The sequence below is a fragment of the Hevea brasiliensis genome, chromosome 5 (assembly GCF_030052815.1).
Source record: "Hevea brasiliensis isolate MT/VB/25A 57/8 chromosome 5, ASM3005281v1, whole genome shotgun sequence".
NCBI lineage: Eukaryota > Viridiplantae > Streptophyta > Magnoliopsida > Malpighiales > Euphorbiaceae > Hevea > Hevea brasiliensis.
This window is the reverse complement of record NC_079497.1, coordinates 3,695,308-3,712,547: the sequence shown is the minus strand read 5'-3', so window position 1 is coordinate 3,712,547 and position 17,240 is coordinate 3,695,308. Positions and strand designations below refer to the sequence as shown.

Genomic DNA, 17,240 nt, shown 5'->3' with positions numbered 1-17,240 from the left:
TCAAAGACTGATTCTATTCCCTTCCAAATGAGTTTTAATGAAATTTTGCTTGAGGACAAGCAAGAGTTTGAGTATGGGGGAATTTGATGCATGCATTTTAGATCATCATTTAGGTGTAATTTTTGCACATAATTTACCCTTGTTCATAGCCATTATTATAGATATTAGTATATATTTAGTCAATTTTGCAATTTTCACTTTTCTTAGTTTAATTTTTGGAATTTATTTGTTTTGTAGGGTAAATTTGGAGAAATTTGATGTATTTTGATCAGAGTAGCCATTTGGAGGAGATTAAAGTCGAATTGCGAAAAATTTTGAAGTTGAATAAAAAAATGGCCGAGAGCGACACAACCTGCAGCACAACCGAATTAGCTTATGTCGCAGGTTGTGTCGATCGTCAGATATTCACGCCGAGAGCTACACAACCCGCGACACAACCAACGACACAACTGACTCGGCTTATGTCATTTTTACTGGAAATTGTTGACGTGGCATTTCCGTTACTCCAGCTTTTTACCTCACTTTCTCTGGAACCTTCCCCCTTTTACCCATTCTAGGGCAGTCCCCTCACCTATATAAAGTCTCATTTTATCATTTTCTTTCAATAGAGAGCAAGGGAGGCATTTTTGGCAAGATTAGAAAGAGAGAAGGAGGGAGCACGTTCTGCATTTTTCCAGCAGCAGCAAGGATCACGTTTCTGCACTTTTCTGCAGCAGATCCTTCTGCAATTTTCTGGGTTTTTCTACCCTTTAGCTTACATTTCCATTATTTCTTCATTTATACATTTGGGTTTGTCTTAAAACTATGAATAGTGAGTAGTTGATTGAGATTCTAGAGATGGGTTTGTAAATATTGATTTGTATTGTGGTTTTGAACTGATTTAGCCATTTAAATGGGATTTGTTACATTTTGATTTATTGCTTGTGAGCTTGTTGCCTTGCTTGATGAATGGGCCCTTATTAAGTTAAGTTTTAATCCTTAATAGATGGACTGAAAAGTGAATATTAGGGATAGATAATCTTGCAATAAACTTGGTTTTCTTGGTGTTAGAGATAAGCTAAGAAAATTAAGGGGACTTTCCAAAATCAATTAGAGCATTAATTGAGTTTTTGTTAGGTTTGAAATACCGTGAAAACAGGGTTTGATTTAATGAAAACCAACTTTGAGATGCTTGAAAAAGGTTTCAAAAATTTAAGAATTGATTTCCCTCAAAATTGCAATTCTCATGTGTTTGGCTAAATTAGGGATAAACCACATGCAAACAATATTGAAAAATCCAATCTCTAGAATCACTTTATTTTTTATTGAATTTAGATTTAATTCCTCTCAAATTTCATAAATAGAAATTTCAAATTAATTTTTGGTAATCTAGTTTAATTAATTTTAATTAATTGTTTGATTTAGTTTTAATTCCTCAAATACCAATTTTAATTCCAAATTTCATTTTACATCTTTAATTTTTGTCATTCTAATTAGCTTATACTTTTATTTCCAATTTAAGCACAATTCCCTGTGGGATCGATATCATTTTTTTAAAACTATACTACTGTGACCCGTGCACTTGCGGACACACCGTATCAGTTACCAACTTGGTTTAATTAATACATTCCAGGGAGTGTTAAGCCTTAAAAAGGAGATCAAATCTATCTTGAGAAAAATAAAATAAAATAAAATTATTATTATTTTATAAATCAATATTACAGAAGTCTTATTCACATGAACTGAGTACATGGACAATCTAATCCATAAAACACAAAGCTGAATGAAACCTAAGCTTACCAAAAAGTCTACAAATTTAAACCATTTTATATTATCCTTGAACAAGCAATTAATATTAATTGCCTAAATCTATTTCTCAAGTAAATTAATTCCCTAAATGCACCCTTCCTTAGTACAAAGAAAGTTAGGCAATTAGGTTCGTAGACTTTCAAGTGTATATATTGGATAAATTAATTGCCCATTCTTTTATCCCGCATCAAACTTAGAGAATAATAAACTATTCATTAAAAAAAAATTTGTTACATCTGCATACTTAATTTAGGTGTAATTAGTATTAGGGATCTCGAATTTAACCCAAAAACTATATGTAACACCCTCACTGTAGTAATTCCGTATATTCTACTGTTCTAGTGACCGGTGTCGGTCCGGACAGCTAGAACTTCTGAAAAAATATTTAGACTAGGGTGAGGAGTCATAAATAATTCAAATATTAATAGGAAAAATTGAGGAAAAATTTTAGAAATAAAATACAACCAAGTTAAACGAGCCGTTGCCCTAACGATGGGTAACCTAGTGGGAAGTTGCAGTCTTCGCAGCTAGAAGCCCTAAACTCAGGGAAAAATTCATGAAATAATTTTTGGGACTCTAGAGAATAGTCATTCAGGTTTCGATGGCATTAGAATGCCAAGAAAATGCTTAGAAAAATTTTTAGATCTGTACAGACGATTTTGGCTTAATAAGCCAAACGAAGGGCATTTTAATCATTTCGTCTTTAGAGATGATTTTTGACCGACTTGTCCAGTTAAGTAAATAATTATTATGATATAAAATATGAATAAATATTACTAAAAATTGAATTGAAAATGAGTAGAAAAGAAAAGAAAAGAAAATGGATGAAAATTTGAATTTTGACATCACATGATGTCATTAAACCACTTTCACCCAATCACCTTGCAACACACACTTTAAAACTCAATTAAAAAGAGATAAATGAGTTAAAATGAAAAGAAAAAAATCTGCTACCTATCTTCTTCTCTAGCCAAACTCCATTCTCTCACTTTTCACCATTTTCACTTAATCTTCTCACTAGAAAATCTCTTGAAAAATCACCATAAAATCCTAAGCTTGCTTCACAAAAAATCATCCTCACACCTAGAGCAAGCTTTGGACAGCAAAAAGAAAGGAAGAAAGTGAAGTCTTGGAAAGTAACTAAATCAAGGTTAGTGCCATGACTCTTCCTTTTCTCTTTAAAATTGATGTTAGAAGTATGAAATGAGTTAGAAATTTAATGAATTGAAAGAATATGTTGAGGAATTGAAAGCCATAAATTTCGGTAGCCATGAGGAACCTTGAGGAAATTATGATTTTGATGGAATTAAATTTGATTAATAATGTTCTTGATGAGTTGTATATAATAGAAGTTGAATTATAAGGTCTTATACGTGAATTGAGGTATTGGAAATTAGGGTTTTGAGCTATATTAGGGTTTGGTCATATTGATGATAAATGGAAGTTTTAATGGTCAATTAGTGACCATTTGGCTGAATATAATGAGGAATTGAAGTAGCTTTGGATTTGAGGTTGGGTGTGCTGCCTTGAGTGCCCTGCAGGTCTAGATGTGAGTCCAGCATGTTTGGGCAGCTATAACTTGAGTTGTGTAGGTTCAATTGGTACAAGGCTAATTGAACATGAAATTAGACACATAATGGCACAACTTTGATGAAGGAAACCTATCCAGAAAATAAACTTAGGATGCCTTAAAAATCGACCAAATCAGGATAGCACCAATTCTGCTTGGGTAAAATGACCAAATGAACAGTGTTAATTTATTTGGTTATAACTCAATGTAGAAAGGTCCAATTGACCTGAAATTTATATCAATGGAAAGCTGAGGCAATTTAGAATAACTTACATGTAAAACACAAACGCAAATTCTGGACTTAACTAAATGAGATTGCTATCTAAAGTTGAACTACCAAATCTGGCAGAACTAAAATTGCCCAGAAAATTCTGGGTAAAGGCAATTCGACCAGTTATGATGAAATAGCCATAACTTGAGCTAGAAAACTCCAAATGGGGTGATTCAAAAAGTGAAATATAACTAGACATAATAAAAAATAATTTTGATCGAGAACACTTGGCCAAATTCTCACTGTAGAATAGCCTAATAGAATAGTGAACTCTAGCACCCAAAACTGAAATTTTTTATTTATTTTCCATTGGTTAGAAGTGTGGATTGGCAACTAATGCCAACATTTTTGGGAACCAAAATATGATAAATCTATGTGATTAAAACTCATGTAACTCTTATATATGAGAAAGTCAATATTTTGAGTTAAATGACCAAATGAATAGTAACCTTACATGTTAAGTACAAATATTCAAGAAATAACTTTGTAATATTTCCTAGTAGGCCTAATGTGATTAGTTTGGATAGGTTGGCATGCCAATAGGGTTCTGATAACAGTACTGCGTATGGCTTCATGCCATTCTGTGATATGATAGCCTATGGCTATACTGATTATGATGTTATACTTGGCTTTATGCCTTATTGCTTTTATGGCTTGTTAGCCATTCTGTCTGCACACCGGGAGACACATTGTGACTGATGGTGTGACAGCTCGAGATACCTGGTACCCAGTGCTAATTTACTCGTTTATCCAGTCTGGTCAATTTGTATAGGTTATTTGGGCATGAAAAAGTATAAATGTAATTAAATTGATTATTAAAGGAAGTAAGGAGATTAAATATTAAGATAAAGAAGAAGAATGATTACAATAAAAAGAGGCTCAAAATCATCAAGAAAACGATTAATAAAATGCTAGAAAGAGTTAATATCATAAGATGTAATTAGCCTTTGACTAAACAATAAGTTTGTAATTATTTATTTCTTACAAGTACAATAACTAGGAAATTTTTATTTTTATTTGCATATTATATTTTCTTTTATTATTGGCACCACTAAGCTTTATGCTTAGCGCGTCGCTTTTGCAATGCGTAGCTACTGAAGATTTGGCCAGAGAGCTCAGCAGACCACAAACTAGGTGAGACTTGAATACAAATCTATATAGTGTCCGTGTCACCTCACAGACTATAATACATTGGTAGGACATTAGGTCCCATTTTAGTATTTTGTACTGTTTATATTTTGAAATTAAACTTTTATTTTATCATGTATAGCTGAAACTTATATAATATATTTTGGTATTAATGCAAATATTTGTAATTTCTGTTTATAAATGAAAATTTAGTATTTATTTATGATTTGTACATGATTATTATGTGAAATGAATGAATGAAAAATAGAAGAATTTTTTAGAAATGGTTGAGAAATATTGATATTATGTTGATATAATGGAGTTTGAGAATGATTGAAAATGTATTGGAAGTGTTTTTCACAGGTTTCAAAGAACTGTTTTATTTATTTTTAGCCGGTACTCTGCCGGATTTTCTATAAAATTTTCAGAACCTCAAATGAATTTATAATGTCAATAAATGATTTAAATTTCATAAATTGCACTTCATAACTACGAAAAAATAAATTAAAGAATGATAAAAGGATAAAGTAAGATAATATAGGGTACTCCGATATCGAGTGCGACATGTCTTGCTCGACTACACTGTAGACAGGTAAGGGGTGTCACACTATATCCAACCAATTATATATATATATATATATATATATATATATATATATATATATATATATATATATATATATATATATAACAATAATTATTATTAAATATTTTTTAAAAATTTTATTTAATTATAATTATTATATTTTAAATAATAGTTCAAAATCCTAAATTTTCTATATCATAAAATATTTCATTAAATTAATTGTATTGTATAGTAGCATTAAAAAGCACAATCTACCCAAAAAAAAAAAAACTAATTTTGAATTTTTCATAAGATATAAATGCAAGTTTAATCTGAATATAGCCAATAATAATTAGGAAAGTAAAATAATTAAGAACATCCATGTTTTTTTTCCTTTGTCATTTATGTAAATTATTAGTTATTTTCCTTTTTCTTTCACATATGCATTTCAGAAATAAATAGCTTTCTGAAATTATTTGTATGAGCCAAACTGTTAAAAGAAGCTAAATTTTCACATGATTTATCAAATTTTACCCATTTTTATTTTTAATTTTGACCTATTTTAAATTTTTGTGTCAATTTTGATCAACACCAAATTTAGGGAATTTGGAAGCTAATGTGGCGAATGACATTGCTAAAATATTATTATTTTAGATAGTGTTACTAACCTAGCGACTGATTAAAGCATTGTTGTTTATATAACAAAAATATTATGATTTTATATTTTTTGTTTACATTGCATAAATTTTGATAATAAAAAAAGTGAAATGCTTTCAATTTTTGTAAATTTTATTTGATTTGTTTTAATTATAGTCAACTGACTAATTCTAAATTTAATAAAAAAAAATTAATGTGTTATTATTTAATGTAATTATAAAAATTAATAGTTATGTAACATAATATAATAAAAAATCATTTTTCTTCTATCTTTTTTAATATTTCTTTAAAATGTATTTAAGAAAATTATTTATTAAAATAAATAAATTTTTATTATAGTTTTAAAAAATATAATTTCATATAAAAATATCAATAATAACAATAATAACCATTTTAGCACATATTTAATTTATAAGCAATATATGGATGGATTATATGTATATATATTATTAAGTGGCGTTAGATGAGAGGAGAGATGGAGAGAAAGGTGAGTGGAGGGTGGGGCAGAGAAGTAATTAGGATAGTAAAATAATTAAGAACATCCATATAATTTTCCTTTTTCTTTTATGTAAATTGTTAGTTATTTTCTTTTTTATTTTTAATTTTTATTTTAAAAATAAATGGCTTTTTGAAATAATTTTTTTAGATTAAACTATTAAAAAAAAGTCAAATTTTTATGCAAATTATTAATTTTAGTTAATTTTTTATTATTAATTTTAATTCAATTTTAAATTTTTATTTCAATATTTGCCCGATACTAAATTTAAAAATTTTAGATGCTAAAATGATAAATAACGTGATTAAAATATTATTCTTTTAAATGGTATTATTAACATAGGAGTTGATTAAAATATTATTCTTGAAGTGATAAAAATATTATTATTTTATATAATTTTATTGACATCATAAATTTTATTAAAAAATTAATATATCATTACTTATTACAATTATAAAAAATTAATATCTATATAACATAATATAATAAAAAATAATTTTTACTCTTTATTTTTTATAATAATAACAATAATCACTATTTTAATATATATATATATATGTGGAATGAGAGACAAAAATTAAAAAAGTAAAATAATTTCGAACATTCATGCAATTTTCCATTTTCATTTATGTAAATTGTTAGTTATTTTCCTTTTTCTTCCACATTTCCATTTCATTAAAAAATAGCTTTCTGAATTAGTTTTTCTGGACTCAAAAAGCAAAGAAACGCAAACGCAGACGCAGAAGAAACGTACATATTAATAGAAGTGTTTGCAGTTTGGCCACCTCAATTTCCTCTGTTAAGGCTATTTGGCAAGCTGAGCTTCAGACAAATCTGAATTCTGAAATTTGAATTGCCTTTCTCCTCCTGGATTCAGTCTTTTTCCTGTACCCTTCTCCATGAATCCCAATCCCAATCCCAATCACTACCTCTCCCCTTATCCCCCTCAAAACCCTAACCCTACCCCTAATTTCTTCTTCCGCCCTGTTCCCCAAGTCCAACCCCCTCCACCACCACCGCCACCACCACCTCCACAAATTCCTCTGACCACCGCCACTCCGATTCCGGATCTCTCAACCTCGCTTTCGTCTCTCAAGTACCTCATTTCTCTGTCTCAGCAAACCCTCACTTCCTTGTCTTCTCTCCTCCATCCCAAAACTAGCTCTCCACAGCCTCAAAATGTTAACCATGTTTCCTGCCCCTACAACCCTCACCACCGCATGCCACCAGAGTCGCTCTTTCGCCATTCTCTTCGCTGTCCATCTCCTCTCTTTGAAGACCCCACTTCTCTTATTGACTCTCTGCATTACCCAAAAACCTTAAACCTCCAAAACCCCGATAAAAATTTCATTGCTCGGCCAGTTGAGGACTCCAATAATGCTGAACCTTGCTTGTCTTTGGATGGCTATTTCAACGAGTTTGGTTCCAATTTCTTTTATAAAGATTGCCCAGGTGTTGTTAAATTCAATGATTTAGACAACTCAAATAAAATGTTTACATTACCTGGTGTTTTATCAGTAGAATGTGCAAATTTTGTTGATAGTAGAGAGAGAGATATTAAGTCGTTTGACAAAAATGGGCTTAGAATTTTGCCATCAGATTTGTGGGCGATTAGGAGAGAAGTTATGGGTTGGGTTGACTATCCGAGTACATACTCATATGGTGCTTTTTGTTCCAATTTGCAGTTAAATGCAATCAAAGTTAGTGACTTGAGGAGGTGGGTCATTGCCAATTCTCCACGTTATGGGGTGGTGATTGATGTTTATATGAGGGATCATGTATGTGTGCTTTTTAGGCTTTGTTTAAACGCAATTAGAAGAGAAGCTTTGAGTTTTATTGGTCATGGTATGAATATGAAAACTTTGAGTTATGACTGTCCAGTTTTGGGTCAAGTTTTGATGTGGATTGCTTCTCAGCTTTCTATTTTGTATGGTGAAATGAATGCGAAGTGCTTTGCTATTCACATTTTTGGGCAATGTGTATTAGAGGCTGCTAATGGGGTGTTGTTTCCCTGGGAGTTTGATTTGAAAGAAAGATCAACAGAGTTGGATGCTAACGATAGTGGCCTGAGAGATGTTAAATTTGGAGAACCTCTTGAAGGAAGTATGGAGTCTAAAGTAGGTAAAGAAGTGGATGAAAATACTGATGTAGAGGGTATTTTTGTGTCCCAAGTGGCAGCTGCAGTTGCAGCATTGCACGAAAGGTCACTACTAGAAGCAAAAATAAAGAAATTACGAATACCTCAACAACTACCAAGATATCAGCGGTATGTGACCATTTTCTCTCATTTTATTCTTTTTTTTTTTTTTTTTGGTGCACACACTCATGCATTTGCTTGCTTTTTGTTTAATTGTAATATGTTTCATTATTCACTAGTCCATTATAACTTGAATTTCTTGAATGATGCTTCATTCTACATGCTTTCATAAGAGGAATTTTTGCATCATGAGTGTCTTCCTGGTACTGATGCTTTGTCTAGTTGTTCTGTACAGGTATGTTAGTTAAGTTTAATGTTCAGTGAGACAGAATTTGTCTATTCATTCCTTTACTCTTTTTTTTTTTTTTCTCACATTCCTTAGTTGTTTAGCTATGTAATTGATTTCATTTAACATTGTTAAGTTGGTCAATGAGATTCCTTTACTTCATTGTGATCTTCCTTGCTGCTGCTTGGCCATGCATCCTTCGGTCAGGTGTTGGGTAATCTTATTATTGTTGTGTTGAGTGGACACATTTCAGTGTACTCCAACAATGTGAAGGGTAGGAGCTTGTGGTATTATATTCATATTTAGTTGAATGAGAATGGAACGTGATTTATAATATTTTGTGCGCAAAACAAAGGATTGATCCCCATGATACATTTGGACCTCCCAGGTGAAGTCCAACTTGATGTAGCATCTGATTGTGGGAAAAGGGTAGACCAAAAGGCTGACAAGCTAAGCTCATCATTCAGTTTCATTAGCAATTGGAGAATAAGCAAGCATCTTTTGCCTAGGAATAATGCTATTGTTGTATTACCAATAACAACTCAATGAAATAATATCAGGCAACAGAATCTTTTTTTTCCCCTGCACTATCAATTAGGAAATTGAGAATTTGTATTAAGGAAGGTTAGAATGTGGACTAATAGAGAATCTTTTTTATTTCTCCTGCACTTCCATAGATACTCCACAAGGGCTTTTTTTTTTTTTTTTCCAAATTGGGGTATCTATTTTCTTTTATTAGCAAGTAAGGTTGAGAAGAAAACTATTTACAAAAGAGGGGTGAATTTTGCCACTTCAACAATTTCTCAGCCAAAATCGTGAATTTGGATTACAATTGGAGGTTTTGACAAAGTGCCGAATCACTTCTTAACTGTAGACTAATAATTGTTAATGTAGTGCCTGACAAGAGTGCAAAAAAAACTCTGCAAATTGCAAACTTATAATCACGACTTGCAGAGCATGTTGTGACTTTTGAAGCAGGCTGCAAATGTGTGAAGAGTGTGTTGGCTATGTGTTTGGTTGGATCAAATTCAAAATGATTGGGTTTGTGTGTGTTCAACTTATTTCCTTTCTTTCTCATATTAATTACTGGGTGCATCACTGCATTGAATCTTAACTACACTTAAAGGGCCATTCAAAATGTGAATTCTCATTAAGATAGATAACTACTTCCAAACTTTTAATTTTCTATTTATTTATTTTATATATTTTTTTTTAAAAAGCATCTAATATAAATTTGATTTCATATAAAAACAAATTTAATAATCATTAAATTATTAAAATTTATACAGAATCAATTAAGTATGTATATTTATTAAAAGTTCAAGGTGCACTAAGGCGCCAAGGGGTATTGGAGCCTAGGCGCAAGGCACAGGCCCACGCTTGAGCGAGATGAGGTGCCAAAAAAAAAAAAATCATAACAGTCAAATAAATGTGAATATTTCATCAAACTTCAAATAACATAAAATTAAAAATAATAATAACTAATAAGCATTCAAGTACTAATATATTAAAACTTGAATAGTCTTTTAATGTCTCAGAAATAATTACTCTTCAATCTTCATCAAGAGTGGCATCATAATCTTCATCTTCTTCTACACCTTTATCCTCTTGATGCTCATATTCAAAATCAGTATTTTCATCATCTTCTTCATCTTGAATAACTAAAGGTGTATTATTTAGTTTTCAAGTTAATGGTTGATGTTTCCTTTTTCTTTTGGCATAGATTTTTTTTTTTTTAAATTTTTTGAGTAGGAAATTGAGTGAATGAGGACTCAAAGCTGGCTCTTTTAGGTTAGTAATATGCATTGAGCCACTGGACCGCGTTAGGCTAGGATTTTTTGGCATAAATCTTGAAATAGGTGTAAATGCAACTTCTTTTTTTTTTTTTTTTTGAAAAAGATAATGAGAGAGTGGTAGTGTTGAAAATGGAAATATGGGAGGTTTGCAATCCTAGGTATAGTTTGATGAGATTTTGGCAACTAGTTATCATCAATGATACTAATTTTAAAAACTTCGTAGTGTCAATATTGGATTTTGGTAGATCAACAAATTTCAAGTTAAGTAGTAGTGTTTTTTATCAATGAAAGTGCTCGCCGAAGGTGGAAATAAAAAAGGCATGTCTTTCTAGAGCCTTGCTCCTAGAACAAGGTGCATGCCTAAGCGCATAAGGTGAGGGCCTAGTGCATGTCGCTTGCCTTTCTCTTGTTGAATCATTAGGCTTGGAGCCTGGTGAGCCTTGAGTTTGAGGTATGCCTTTAATAACTATAAATGTATAATAAACAACAAATTTAGATGTAAATATTTTATCTAACGGTTATTAAAATCGTTTTCGTATGAAGTCGAGCATGTAATAACTGCATGTGTAAAGAAAATTATATCATCATCAATTCTCTTAAATTGTATTAAATTTATCATTTTACTCTAATTAAATTTAAACTATTTATATTAATATTTAAAATGCGTTAAAGAGTAAAATGTTTCATATGATTTTATCTTAAAATTAGACTTGTATATTATTTATTTCATTTTTTTTTGAACGAATTTCATTTTAATTATTGCATGCAAAATATTTAAATTTAATATTGGTATTACCAAAATTCTTAAAATTATGTTAAATCTACAATACGATATGATTGTAAAATTAAAAATGGAAAAATCATATTTTCTAATAAAATGCATATTTAGTTTTATGTAATTGAAAATAATAAAAATGTAATCAAATAAAAATTTAATAAGTAATAAATTAAATTTTAATTTAATTATATTAATCGTATATTAATTGCATCATTTGAAAAATTAGCCAAGTCACCAAAACAATGAGTTTTTAACTAATCTCTAATTGTAATGTGTTAAATGGTATTATAGTGGTTTTTTATGAATTAATCTAGTCTAATTTAATATATGATGTAATCATTTGAAAACAATAAAATGTGATTAGATAAAAATTTAACAAATTATAAATTAATTATATTATATTATATTATATTATATTATATTCAATTGATTGCATTATACCAACACATGTATTAATTTCATCATAGCATTGAAAAAATTAGCCAGATCTCTATTCTTCTTCTTCTCTCCCCTTCCCCCCTCTCTCCCTCTTGAATTAGTAGTAGAAATAAATTAAAATTAATGTAAATAAACTGAGCAACTGAAAACAAAAATGGTAAATAAAGGTAATATAAAATTGATGAAAACAATGAATACTGAGCAACCGAAAGTTGCTGTGTCATGTTAAAGTATCCAAAAGTTGACATGTATGAAAATAATGTTGTGTCGTGTTCAGTCACGATGTGCTCTGCAAATCATGATTATAAGTTGCGACTTGCAGAGTTTTTCTGCACTCCTGTCAGGCTTACCATTAAGAGTTATTAGTCCACAGTTGAGGCTTGATTCATATTCGCGACTTTCGTCAAAACCTCCAGTCGCGATTCAAATTCACCATTTTGGCTGAGAAATTGTTGAGTTGGCAAAATTCACCCCTTTCGTAAATACTTTTCTTCTCACTAGTATTTGGTAAAAAAAAAAAAAAAAAAAGATACCCCCTTTTGGAATAAAATGTACTCCACTATGTATCAGTCACTACTCGATGTGGGTCTAGAAGTCTGAATTTATGTCATAGGAATTAACTAAGCAAATCGGTTGCTGAATGACCATGCCAAATCTGAAAATAATTTAACTACAATAGTAATGTCACGCTATGTTTACAATTTGTCCGTTGTGGATATTCCTCTTTTATTTCCTCATCCCCCTGTTATTTTTGTAGGAGATGAATAGCCTGTGCCAGTTGCTATTAGACTGCTGAAAGCCAATGTGATGTGAATGGTTCTATAATACTGATTCAATTAAATTATTTCATTGATTCATTTCATATGGAACATTCAACTTGGAACTGAATGTTGTGAAGTTCTCAATTTTTCTTGTCTACGTTCTTGAAAATGCTCTGATTTATTGGTAATTGCTGATCATGATGCAATAATCAAGTCATTTGCTTTTAGGTATTAGGCTTCTTTTCTCATCTCCCTCAATTAATACTGTATAGTGCCCTATTGCTCACATCATGTTTGAGTATATTTTTCATGTACTCTCATGTGTTATATATATATATATATATATATATTCACAGTCTAGGCATAAGTATTGTTATGAAGTTGCTCAAAAATACTGCGAGAATGATAGAGCTTCTCCTTATTTGCAGGATGACTGAGCATGATTATGTATCAAAAAGAGCAGATGAGGAGCGTAAGGCACGTTCTAACTATAGAGCTATTATTGAGCATGATGGCCTGCCTTCAAGGAAATCAAGTAACCAGGTACATGGAAACAACGTGATTCATTGGCATGTCTTATTTATACTGTTAGTAGGTTCAAGTTCATTCATTCCAAACAAGCTCCAAGTAATGTTTTGCTAGCATGGTATACTTATATTTTCTCTTGACAATGCTTCCTAGTTATAAAAGTTACTATTCTTGCAAGTTTAAGAATCTTTTGTCCTTGCACAAGGAAACAAGCAAGACTAAGACTAGAGAGGAGTTGTTGGCTGAAGAAAGGGATTACAAACGCCGAAGGATGTCATATCGTGGGAAGAAGTTGAAAAGGACAACTTTACAGGTAGAGCGATGTGTTCATGTTGAACTAGTGGACTTTCAAATTTTTTATTGCTACCGAGTCCTGCTTCATAAATAGCTGATTAAACCTCAGATTTGTCGAATGTTTATTAAAGTATGTTTGGGATTTACATTATACCTGATCACTGAATTTGGCAAAGGAATCCTGTGAACCGATTGTCTCTTTTTTTATTTTTCTTCTTTTGCTTGTGTAAAGAGGTGGTTTAAATTGGAAATTATATTTTTTTAATAGTTTATTCTTGATCGTACTTTTAAAGAATTTTCAACATTTATCATCAAATTGAACATGGATATTTATGTGAGCCTGGCGTGTAACAGAATTGAATGTCGAAAAATGATCCATATTGCCGATTCTAACTAGTTTGGGATTAATGTTTAGTTGTTGTTGTTGTTGTATTATAAAATTGAACATCCAGATTTATATGAATTGTATGACATTTTATAATTTATGCAGTTCTATGAATTCAATCATGCGTTCATTTGTTGGAGGCAGTTGATCGTCCTACTTTTGCTATCAATTTCATGTGTTCTTGAGCCTCTGGGATTTGGTCATATGTCCAATGTTTTATAAGAGATTCTAGTTATTGTTCTTGTTGCAAATGAATACTGTAGGGTAATTATTAAGAAAAAGCCATGTGAAGCATGTGAATTAGATGCATCAAGTTCCAATCACACTCTTCACATTTGGTAGTATTACACATTCTTTTTCTTGTTGAGAACCAAAATAGGGGAGCTCAAATTTGAAGTTAATTTCTTGCATCTGTAATATTCATTTTTATCATATTGACAAACCATCAGCTATCCTGCTTATTTTTAGTACTGTAATTTTTTCCATAGGTGATGAGGGATATAATAGATGAATATATGGAGGAAATCAAACAAGCTGGAGGGATTGGTTGCTTTGAGAAGGTAGCTGAAGAGGAAGGGCTGCCTCGTAAACCACCCTCCACAACTGATATTGCTTTGGATGTTAATGAGCTAAGGAAAAGCAGTAGCAAGTCTTCTGAAGCAATAAGATCTACTCCAAATCATTACCAAAAACAATTACACTCCGATCATAACATCAGATCTACAACTTCCAGGGATGCTTCACTTCAATATTCTGAGCAACGGGGACAAGGCCATAATAGGCATCATGAACAAGTAGAATATCCGAGAAGTGCCGGTCGAGACAGCCATGGTAGACAACCTTATTCTAGAAGTCCAGAAAGACATAAAAGTCATGGCCTATTGCATGAACGGAGTAGCCGCTATAGAGAACGAGATGGTGTGGAATTGACCATTATCAAACATCATGAGAAAAGATCTTCTTGCAAGTCCAACTATCAAAATTACAAGTCATCTCATTCTTTATCAGATTCTTCTAATAATCATGGTGTGCAGAAGGATGATGAAAAATGGGCTGTTAGAGATAGGCATCTAAGACACTCGTATGGGGATCACAGTTCGAATGTTCTGGCAAAAAATGCATTTGAGGATAGGTACAACCCTGCAGAATCTCATGACACATATGAAGATGGTGTCTACACTGGAAACAAGTATGTCAGACAAGAAGAATTCCATGAATAGGCTAGCAGCATTTCTGCAAAGGCTTGAGAAACATTCTGACAAATTGCATATGGTTATCCTCAGAAATTTCCAACTAGTTTCCTGTTGTGGGGTAAGTTGTTCTTTTCATTTACTTTGCAATTTAAAAATGTTCTATTTGAGCTAGTGTGTAGTCTTGCTCTTAACGCAATTCTTTCACATAACTTTGCAGTAGGAAGTCATCAGGCTTCAGCAATTGTATCCTTCTTTGTATCCTTGACTGTTTTATTTTCTTTTTGGTTCTCTATCATGTACATGGTGACTCCTTTTTCACCCTTTTTTTTTTTATCTATTTGAAGCAACATTAACATGTAGCATGCAATGCTAGTAAGGTTTTTCTTTTTTTTTTTTTTTTTTTTTTTTTTTTTCAATATGAAGATTTTGGAATTATCACAATAGTTAGATTGATAATTGAACTATCTTATTACCAAAAGGTAATAACCAATCAGCAGGGTTTTCATGTTTGCCTGGATTAGAACAGTGTCAAGTTTAAAATTCTTGGTTCTTCCAGGAGAAAGTTGAAATTACCCTTCTCATAATTTTTTTATGTTGACTTTCCTCCATATTTGGAGTATTTTATTTGTATACATGCAACGCTAGGTTATCCTTTTGAATTTGCTTATAACTCGCATTACTGCTTGTAGATTACAAAAGAAGGCAACAATGTTTTCCAGAGAATATGTGTGAAGTTTTTGGAGCTCCATATGGTTTGAAAAGAAGGTTGACAATGAAATTAATGAATTTCTCACCATGGTAAGATGATTTTTCACAGAAGGGATTTTTCACAGAAGGCTTTGCTTTTTTGTCTTAGTGGTTGCACTTGAGATGTAGAACTGGAGTTGGTGCTCATCTGCTATTGTGTTTTTTTTCTTTTACTCCCCTCGACTGTTGTGTTTTACCGTGTAATATGAATATAAAATGGTTCTAACATTTTGACTCTGATTATATATATTGTTTTTACTAAGCTATACTGCTTTACCACTGTGAATGTTTTTCCTTTTTCCCATTGAAAAGAAAATTCCCTCAAGCAAAAGGGAGAAGTTCTGAAAACATCCAAAACCTTGTTTGTTCTTTGATGGCTAAAGTGGAAAGACAATGTCGCCGTCTTGGTGGGGAAGGAGATCTTTATGATCCTACAATGAATGATAGACGCTACTTTCCTGTGTTGTACCGCCTTTTTCTCATACTAATAGTGAAGTCTAACCTCCTAACTGCTCCAAATTTACTTAGATTTTTATTTTATATATTTTTTTTTCCTTTCTTTTGGTGCAAATGACTTCGAATGAGACTTAAACTTTAGACATCATAGTGTTAGTACTCATAGATTTATATCTATTTTTCTTGCTATCTTCAAATTCAGGTTATTTGAAGTCTTTAAAATTACATATCATTGTTGTTTATTTTTATTTACTGTATTTGAATTTTTTTTAATTATTTATCATTTTTAAAAAATTAAAAAGTATTAATTTTTTTTAATTTAATTTTTTATTTGTATTAAATATAATAAATATTTATATAATTTTTTTAATGAAATAAAAAATAATTTAATTAATTATTAATATTATTTTTATAAAAATAAAATTATTTTCTTAATAATTATGTAAAATTTAAATGATGTATTAAATGATACATGAATGTGTGGAATCTGTGTTGCCAACCATAAAGCTTTTCAATTTATTGGCCTTTTTATGATCCTCATCCATCAACTCGCTCAAAAAGTCTACACCGCTCTTTTCACCGTCTCTGCACCGTGTGTTAACACATGTTCCAACTAATGTTGTTTCGCTAGCTTTTAGCGCCAAAAAGCCAAAAAAAAAAAAATCTGAATTTGAGACCATTTTTTCTCAGGGAAGGGGGAAGGAAAATAAAAGAAGGAAGGGAAATAAAAATAAGAAAGTAAAAAATAAAAATAAAAATTAATTTTTTTTTTTTTTTTTTGAAAAAAAAAGAAAGAAAAAAAAAATTTGAAAATAGTTAAAATTATATTTTTATTAATAATTAAAAAAAAAAAAAAAAAAAAAAATTATTTTTATATTTTTTTTTTTTTTATTTTTTTTTTTTTTT

The 17,240-nt window shown here is 30.8% G+C and overlaps 1 protein-coding gene across 2 annotated transcripts; it reads left to right on the top strand.

The window, feature by feature from the left end:
- The first annotated feature begins 7,235 nt into the window (after positions 1-7,235).
- LOC110659038 (U11/U12 small nuclear ribonucleoprotein 48 kDa protein) lies at positions 7,236-16,140 on the top strand. Of its 2 annotated transcripts, none has more exons than XM_021817037.2 (5): positions 7,236-8,741; positions 13,160-13,274; positions 13,465-13,572; positions 14,427-15,249; positions 15,821-16,140. In XM_021817037.2, exons 1-4 carry the CDS (start codon positions 7,375-7,377, stop codon positions 15,156-15,158), a joined length of 2,322 nt encoding a protein of 773 aa, XP_021672729.2. In that variant the 5' UTR covers positions 7,236-7,374; the 3' UTR covers positions 15,159-15,249; positions 15,821-16,140. The 2 variants fall into 2 exon arrangements, with proteins under 2 accessions (XP_021672729.2, XP_021672588.2); XM_021816896.2 differs by having other exon boundaries at positions 15,349-16,140.
- Positions 16,141-17,240: the final 1,100 nt, after the last annotated feature.

Bases quoted from the DNA above. Each gene is read 5' to 3' on its own strand.
- LOC110659038 (XM_021817037.2), top strand. From the start codon at position 7,375: ATGAATCCCAATCCCAATCCCAATCACTACCTCTCCCCTTATCCCCCT. The intron at 8,742-13,159 runs GTATGTGACCAT...CCTTATTTGCAG, and splicing joins CAACTACCAAGATATCAGCG to GATGACTGAGCATGATTATG. The intron at 13,573-14,426 runs GTAGAGCGATGT...TTTTTTCCATAG, and splicing joins TGAAAAGGACAACTTTACAG to GTGATGAGGGATATAATAGA.